This window comes from Protopterus annectens, chromosome 15.part0 (assembly GCF_019279795.1).
Source record: "Protopterus annectens isolate FY-2018-M chromosome 15.part0, PAN1.0, whole genome shotgun sequence".
Lineage (NCBI taxonomy): Eukaryota > Metazoa > Chordata > Ceratodontiformes > Protopteridae > Protopterus > Protopterus annectens.
The window spans coordinates 34,379,061-34,387,326 of record NC_056749.1 but is presented as its reverse complement, the minus strand read 5'-3'; the positions used below and the strand labels follow the sequence as shown (position 1 = coordinate 34,387,326).

The 8,266-nt window shown below is 42.8% G+C and overlaps 1 protein-coding gene across 1 annotated transcript in view; it reads left to right on the top strand.

Moving 5' to 3' along the window:
• The window catches only part of YJU2B (YJU2 splicing factor homolog B), a 986,874-nt gene that overhangs the window by 723,889 nt on the left and 254,719 nt on the right, over positions 1–8,266 (top strand). The window contains exons 4-5 of the mRNA XM_044057152.1: positions 1,035–1,088; positions 6,810–6,892. Of these exons, the coding sequence (XP_043913087.1) occupies positions 1,035–1,088; positions 6,810–6,892 (137 nt within the window). The remainder of the gene's footprint in view (positions 1–1,034; positions 1,089–6,809; positions 6,893–8,266) is intronic.

Sequence of the window (8,266 nt, the reverse complement as noted above, 5' to 3'; positions counted from 1 at the left end):
TCCCTACAACCCTTGAGTAACAGAAGGCTGGCTAGAGCCATGATGTACAGTAATTATGCAGTACAGACTGGTAAGGTAGGAATCCCTGCAACCCTTGAGTAACAGAAGGCTGGCAAGAGTCATGATTTACAGTAATTATGTAGTACACACTGGTAAAGCAGGAATCTCTGCAACCATTTAGTAACAGAAGGCTGACTAGAGCTGTGATTTATACTAACCCGCGGTGGTGGTGCTGTGGTAGCGTTGTCGCCTCACAGTAAGACGCTGTCCGGTTTAATTCTCAGCTAGAGCGTCTTCTGCATGGAGACATGTGTGAATGGGTGTACCTTCGTTGAAGGTTGTGCATCAGGGCTGGTAACTCGGCATGTAAAAATCAACTACCAATCATTAGCGGACTGGAGTTCTGCTGTGCCGAACCCTAACCGGGAAAAGCCAAAAGACACAAGTGTAGTGCAGACTGGTAAGGCAGGAATCCCTGCAACCCTTTAGTAACAGAAGCCTGGCTAGAGCCATGATTTACAGTAATGTGTAGTACAGACTGGTAAGGCAGGAATCCCTGCCTCTTACTGCTAATACTGGTGACGTCCCTGCCTTAAAGTGTGTATAAACTTATTGCATTGGAGCTGACTTGTGAGTTTCATTCCGTGATGCATTTGGTGCATGTTTAACTGTAAAAATACAGATTCATTCTTATTGTATATACATAATGTTTCACATTTTTTTTTTCCTCCGGTAATGTCACTGTTTCTTGTTCTTGGAGATGTAAGCCATTAGGAAGGTGGCTTAATGTAGAGCATGTTGTTAACTGTAGTAGATAGAGCCATATTGTGTGTGTGTGTGTGTGTGTGTGTGTGTGTGTGTGTGTGTGTGTGTGTGTGTGTGTGTGTGTGTGTGTACATGTATATATACCTCTCACTTAATGTGTTAGCACTGTGGTGCCGTACGTATACATGGAGAGGACACTGGCTCATATTGATTACTGGGTTGCTTAGTTAATGAGTAATGTCTTATTGTCTAACTTTGTTTTCTTATAGGGTGAAAGAAAAGGAGTAAACAAGTACTACCCTCCTGATTTTGATCCAGAGAAGGTAAGTTTTCACTGGTTTCTCACCGTATAGTCAGTCCAGTAATAACCCCTCCCCTGTAGAAAGACGGACAGTGTATACTTCTAGATCATTCTTATTTCCTAGTTGAGCATGGAGCGTGGTACTGAATGCACCAGAATAGTAGGTACACGGCATTGCTGCAGACTGTAGAAATACCTGACACTCGAATTTCAGTTTGCCAGACTAACACTCAAGAAGTTCTATACTTTGACCACTGTTTTTGAAAAATACAGGTGCAGTTTTTAGAGAAAAAAACAGTTTTATTTTTGGAGAAAAACACTAAGTATTGGAGAACTGTACTTTTCTTTAAGCTACATCATAATATGTCTTTTATTTGCAGAGGTACAGGGGCCTGTGTCTTCTAAAGAAAAGAAAAGATCTTTGGCGTTGTTTTACCCCATCATTGGATTAGGTTCAAGAGAGAATTTTTTTTGGACATTGGAGAGGTGAAGCTCACTATACCTAGTAGCAGGACACCTATACCATTCTATATTGTTATACAGAGCAGAAATATGGTCCAAATTCTATGGTCCCCACACTATAGTACGTACTGCAGCTCTGAACACAAAGAGCTACCATTTTGTGCAGGAACATTCTGTAGTCATGCATCTTCAACACAAGCACTTAGAGTAATTGAAGGAGCAGTCATTATTTCTCTAGATTCTGTACTCGAAAAATAAAATAGTGTGAATAAAGTGATGTGTATCTGTCTGGGGGTAAAAGGGAAATTTTCCACCTCTGCTTCAATCTAGAAGTAAAGTCACTTTTGATATGTATGTAGGCAGAGCAGTCTTGAAGTATGCAGTACACATTTGCTCAAGACAGAAAAGCTGAGTAAAGAATCTTGTAAACTACAGTTCTGGGAAAAAAAACTTAAGAAACAGTAAACATAATACAGAGAAAAATTCTGACGATTCATATGCACAAGTGTCACACCACACCTCCACTATTTAAATATTCAGGTTTGCGTCTCCTCCAGTAAAAGGAGATGCTTATAGTGGAGCCTCAGAGTTAAACTTCTTTACTCTTGTGATAATTGGTTTTATTAATGCTGTTGCCCATCTTGTTTGCTCTGCAAAGCATAATTCAGTTAATGCATCTGTGATTCAGGCATACAGTGATCGACATTCCAGTTCATCTCCTATAGATGCTTTGTAAACAGTACTTAATGCAAAATTATGCAAGCCTTGTTTACTGTGTTAATTTTACATTCATCAAAATAGCACGATTATTTTGCAGAATTTGCTTCATTTTATTTTGTTAGACATTGTCTATAATACTGCTGCCTACTGAGGAGCATCACAGGTCTAATGATGATGCTGTGTGTGATGAGCACAGGATATGCGGGGGCACCATTTCTGTTAAGAATGGTTATATGGAGGATAATGGCAGGAGAACTGGTATTTTAAATGAGATTGCTTTATTTACTGGTTTCATAACTTTGTACCTCACTGAACTTAATGCTAGCTACAACCTGTGTTTTCTTCTTTGGTAACAGAGACATCCCTTAGGATGGAAGAGGGCAGAATCCCCTTAATGCTAAGGTGACTGAAGACTGTGGTACTTTTGGAGGTGCTCCTTCTTTGGAACAGGTTTCCCATTCAGATTAAGCAGAGCCCTTTCCTGGCCCTCTTCAAATGCATTTTGGATGAATGTATGGGGAATCACAAATTCTTATCTGGCATAGTGCCTGTGTCTGTATGAGAAACCTTTTGTGATGAGGTGTGCCACAGAGGACTTCCTGACCACTGTAGCTATGTGGTTGTCAAAGGAGAAATTACTGTCTACCTGTGTCCCTAGGTTTCATGTCACACTTTCAGTGTTGAGTGGACTGCTGCCTATGTGGTAGTTCGTTGGCATAGGGGTTTTCCCAAAGGGGATGACTATGCACTTTTTGGTGTTGAGCTTGAGGCCGTGGCCTTGACACCAGGCATCTGTCTCAGCAAGGCCTTTTTGTAGAATGTCCACATCTGTAGGGGATTCAATAATGGCTCCCAGTTTGCAGTCATCAGCAAACTTTGTTAGCCATAATCCCTCTGTTTTGGCTTTGACTTCCGAGAAGTAGATGCCGAACAGGAGGGGACCCAGGACTGAACCCTGTGGTACTCCACTTGTCACTGGTCTGGAGATGGATTTGGAATTGGCTACTTTCACTTGGTGGTTCTGTCGTTGAGCCAGTTGTCCATCATCCACCGTGTGACATAGGGGTTTATGCCCAGCTTTGTGAGCTTAGCAATAATACCAGAGTGGGGGATGGTGTCGAAGGCTTTGGCGAGATCTAGGTAGGCTGAGTGAACTGCCTTACCCTCGTCCATGGCTTTGGTGACTGCTTCAAAGATGTCATTCAGGTTTAGGAGACACTATCTAACTTTCACAAACCCAAACTGGGTGGGGTCCAGAGTTTGCAAGTTACCTATGTCTTTGTTTATAAGTTCCATGATGATACATTCCATGGCCTTGCAAATCAGACTCATCAGATTGATGAGTCAGTAGTTCCTGGGGTCCATGGTGTGTCCCCCTTTGTGGAGTAGGATCACCGTAGCTGTGCGCCATTCAGTGGGCACAAAACGTGTAGTGAGGCTATGATTGAACATGGTATCTAGATATGGTGCCAGTTCATTTTGCAGTTCATGCAGAACACAGCCTGGGACGTTGTCAGGTCCTATGGATGCTGTATTTTTGGCTTTGGCGAGTGCGTTTTTTTACCTGGGTGGCCGTGATTACAGGGACTTGGCATTCATCCGGCATAAAGATGGGCCCTTTTGGGGGTGAGAGGGATGAAATTTGCACTGAACCTATCTGCCAGGATGTTGGTGATATCAGCTGGTTCTGTATGTTTAGTGCCATTGTGCTGTAGCTGTGAGCAGATCTGAGTGTTGCCATTGAGATTCTTGACATAGCTATAGAATGTCTTCTGGTTGTCTTTAGAATCAGTGGCGATTTTGTTTTCGTAACTAGCTTTGGAGGATTTTATGATGGATCTCAGCTTCTTACTGAGGCTGACTGTGGAGTTTTTCCAATCTTGAGATTTTACTCTTTTTTTTTTTAAACAGTTTCTTCCTTCTGTTGTAGAGCTTATTAATGGCAGTGGACCATCAGATTGGCTTCTTATTTTGGAGGATAGTGTCCTGGTTCTATTCGGGATGGCATGGTCCATGCACTTGTGTATGTGTTTATACAGTGCATTGATGTGGGATTCAGCAGTCATATTACTACTGCCCGTCTGCATGGGTGTAGTGAAGTTAGCCACTTCTGTCTTAAGAAGCATGAAGTTGGCTTTGGATAGTTTTTTTTTATGGTGGTTTCCTTAATAGAGGGTAGGGACAGGATGTGGATGTCTAGGATGATTAGCTTATGGTCGGATCTGACCAACAATGGGCTGACCTCTCGTGTGGAGTACCAATCGCCCATGTTGGTAATGACCAGGTCTAGGATATTGCTGCCCCTGGTGGGAGTCTGGATCAGTTAGTCAAGGTGTTAGAATTTATGAATTCCAAAAAACGCTGTGCCAATGTGTTGGTACATGAGTAGTTTTCCCAGTTAATGGTGGGGTAGTTGAAGTCTCCCAGTATGAGGGTGTTGGGCTGTACCTTAATATTTTCCAGTATGTTAAGAAATGTGGAGTGGGAGTCTTGGGACATGGTGGGGGATCTGTAGCAAGCTACAGTTTGGATTGCAGTCTTGCCCAGTGTTAGTTGCACCTGGAGAATTTCGGATGCATTATGTTGGGCAATTAGCCTGGAGGTGTGGATATCCTTGGTGAATATGGACACGCCTCTGGTGTTTCGATCCAGGTTAAATGGCCGAAAGGTGTGGTATGAATTGTAGCCTGGTATTGCAGGGGTGCTCTCTGGAGCCTTGAACCAGGTCTCTGTCACTACACAGATGTTTATGTTCTCCATTTGAAGGAGTGCCTCCAGTGAGTGCATTTTGAGGTTTAGACGTGTAGCATTGAGTAGCATTACCCTCAGATTTTGTTTGCTTGTGCCAGTTATGGTGATAAATTTGTCATTTGAACCTTGCCTGAAAAAGGCACTATGGGGGTGGCAAGAGCCTTAGCCAGTGTCCAGAAACCCAGGGGCGACAGGTGCAGGCCATCTTTGGCAAAGCCTTGTGGCTTGTCACTCATGTCCTCCCAGGCTGACAGATACTGGATCCCCTTAGAATGACACCAGAAGTTTAGCCAATTGTTGAAGTCAATCATTTTGTCCTTGTACATTTGGTATAATTCTGGGTGATGGCAGGATGCTACTCAGGGCTAGGGTCATACCTGCCTGGGCTACAAGATCCGAGAGCTCCTCCATGTCTGTTTTCATGTAGTCCAGGGAGGTACATCTCAGGTCGTTCACTCGAACATGGACAATGACAGAGTCATATTTGTACTTGATGTGGAGTGACCTGAGTGCATGGGTTATGTGGCAGATCCTGGCACCCGACAGGCAGCTGACAGTAACCTTCTCCTTGTTTAGCCTGGTGAGTGGGACATCAGTGTGCCTGACTATAGAGTCACCTATGACTAGTGTGCTTGGGTACATTGTTTTGCCTGGGGGCTGAGGTTGAGTGGCACACTGGGTTTGTGAGTTGTGTCACTTGGGTTGTGTTGGGTGGAGCTGGTTGTTTGCATTTCATCTTTAGAGGTCTCTGTTTGGGCAGATTTTTTTAAGAACCTCCCTGAATGTAGATGTGCGTTTCATGTTACTATGTGTGGGTGTACGTTTTGAAGGATTGTGTTGTGTGTATGTACATGTGTTTCTCTTTTTTATATATATTACATAAATATATATGTATGAATGTACGTTTTGCAGATTAGTATATTAAGTCAAATTTTTGTTATTTCAAGTTTCAGTTTGTGTTGGACAAAAACATGAAATAAAATTTGCGTATGTACGTGCGTATGTGTGTATGTAGTTTGTCTAACGCCACTTTTGTCTAGGGGAGCTTCAAGGAGTGTTCTTTCATGTAAGGGAGGCTGACAGTGGCATAGCTTGGTAAAGCTCATGTGACATACTCTGCATAGCCAGTGAAGTATAAGGGAACTGATGCTTATGTATGTGGATATTTGGCACCAGCTTCCAGCTCTGTATGGTCTTTATCTTGAGTTTTATCATTTACATTTCAAAGTTGTTATCAGCAGTATTTTATTGTCAGAGCAAAGTCGAACTGTCTACTGTCTTGCTAATGATTCAACTTGAAATGTTTGTTGAAGCAGGTCCAAGACCACACTTGATTTTTTTCTTACAGCACCTTTGACAACATAGGTGTAGGAGCGAGCCATTGGGTCATTACAATATCAATTGGGAGTGCTGTGACTGGCCTGGGTTGTCTCCGTTTATGGAGTGGTGGAGGTGTTGAGAAAGAGATTGTGCCTGGAGCCTGGTGGTGACTAGAAGACCTCTGATGAGGGTTGAGTTTTTGCAACAGCTAGCAGACATTCATATCTGAAATCTCTGCATGCACTGTGCTTTCCCTTCCATTCTTCAGCAGTGTAGGGATGAGACTTACCACTTTGTTGGCTGTTATGTATTCAGTGCCTATGCTGCTGGTAAACATATGTCCCACATAAACTGACCATGTATTTATTCTTTTGCAGGAGAGGTAACAGATGTGGACTGCTATTAGTAGCACAGGACATGCCATTTCACTGTATGTTTGGCAGGAAATCCTCCAGGCACCAACTAATTTTTTTCTCTTGATTTCTTCCAGCATGGGTCTCTCAACAGATACCGTAACAGCCATCCCTTACGGGAGAGGGCCCGTAAGTTGTCCCAGGGCATCCTGATCATCAGGTGAAGTATTGTATTTTGCTTAAATTGTCTGCATTGTATATTGTTTCCTATATTTGTAGTTGATTCAGTATTTAACTGTAGGTTACTTTTCCCTGATTTTTAAGATCACCAGACTTTGTCAGAATGGTTCAAATATTATGCATTTTTATTCTAAAATTGATTGTAGTTTTTACTTTCGTAGCTGGTGCCCTTTATTTATTTATTTCTTGATGTACTGTATGTTATACTTTGGGCTGACCTACCTGCAGCCCACTCCCAACAGTTGTTCCCTTTTTCTCTCTCTCTCTGTTTGTACCTGAGTTTAAGTTGATGAGTAGTCTACCTTGGTTAAGTGCTGGCCAGTGTTTGGCTTCCCTGTGCCAGTCCCAGAGGAACTCGAATCATCAGATTCCAGTCCAGATTGCTGTGAGGTCTTCATTACTGGGGAAGCTGTGACTGACCTAAAAGGAGGCAGTATGATGCTGGCTCCTGCATGTTACCTGCGATACTTGTAGTGAGATCACTGTTCTACAAGCTGTGCTGCTTCCTGTGAGACTAAGGGTGAAATTCCATACAGGGACTGGCCCAAGGAGGTGACTTTGATGCCACTTATAGGTGCATATGTAATGTATGTACATGTGCTCACACTCAGTCACAGTCAGCTGCTTTATAGGTAGGTGTGTGCATGCGCGCATGTATTTGGTTAGGTGGGTGGGTTTGGGCGCACGTTCACCTAGAGAGAGAGAGAGATACTCTAAGGGTTTTATTCAAAAATTCACATATTTTAGTACATTCCTTATCATAGATGACATATTCAGTTTCCCAAGATGCACTGTTTGCATCAGTTTAATTCATAAAACTAGGGACATGAGTTATCTGGTAAACCAACTTAAATTACTTTTGTTTTAGGCAGAAAGGTGCTTTCTTCTGCAGAAGAACAACTATAGCAAAAGCTGACTTCATTTAGTCATTGGTTCCTAGGTCCTTGCTGGTTTAAACATGGTTAATTTTTTTTTACAACTCTCTGCACAGAAAAAGTTACAGTACATTTTTGAGGGCACTGCTTCCTCTCTGGTCTCTGGCCATAGGCTCTCAGTCTGCACTGTTTGTGTCTCCGTTACCTTCTCAGTGTGTGCAGGACAACCACATACAACTTCAGCCATCATGTTACGCTACCTTTCTCCCAACCCAAATGGAGGGACTACATTTCATTATCCTTCCCCTAGCTCAAAGGGATCTGAGGCTGGCCATACCAGGAAATCTTCCAAGTAAGAGACTCTTTAACTTTGGAGTGACCCTCTGAACCCTTTGTAGTGACATTTGTTCAAGTTAATAGGAACTTGTGGGTGGTCACTAAAAGATCTCAACAGTACACCCTTGACCAGGCATGACTGA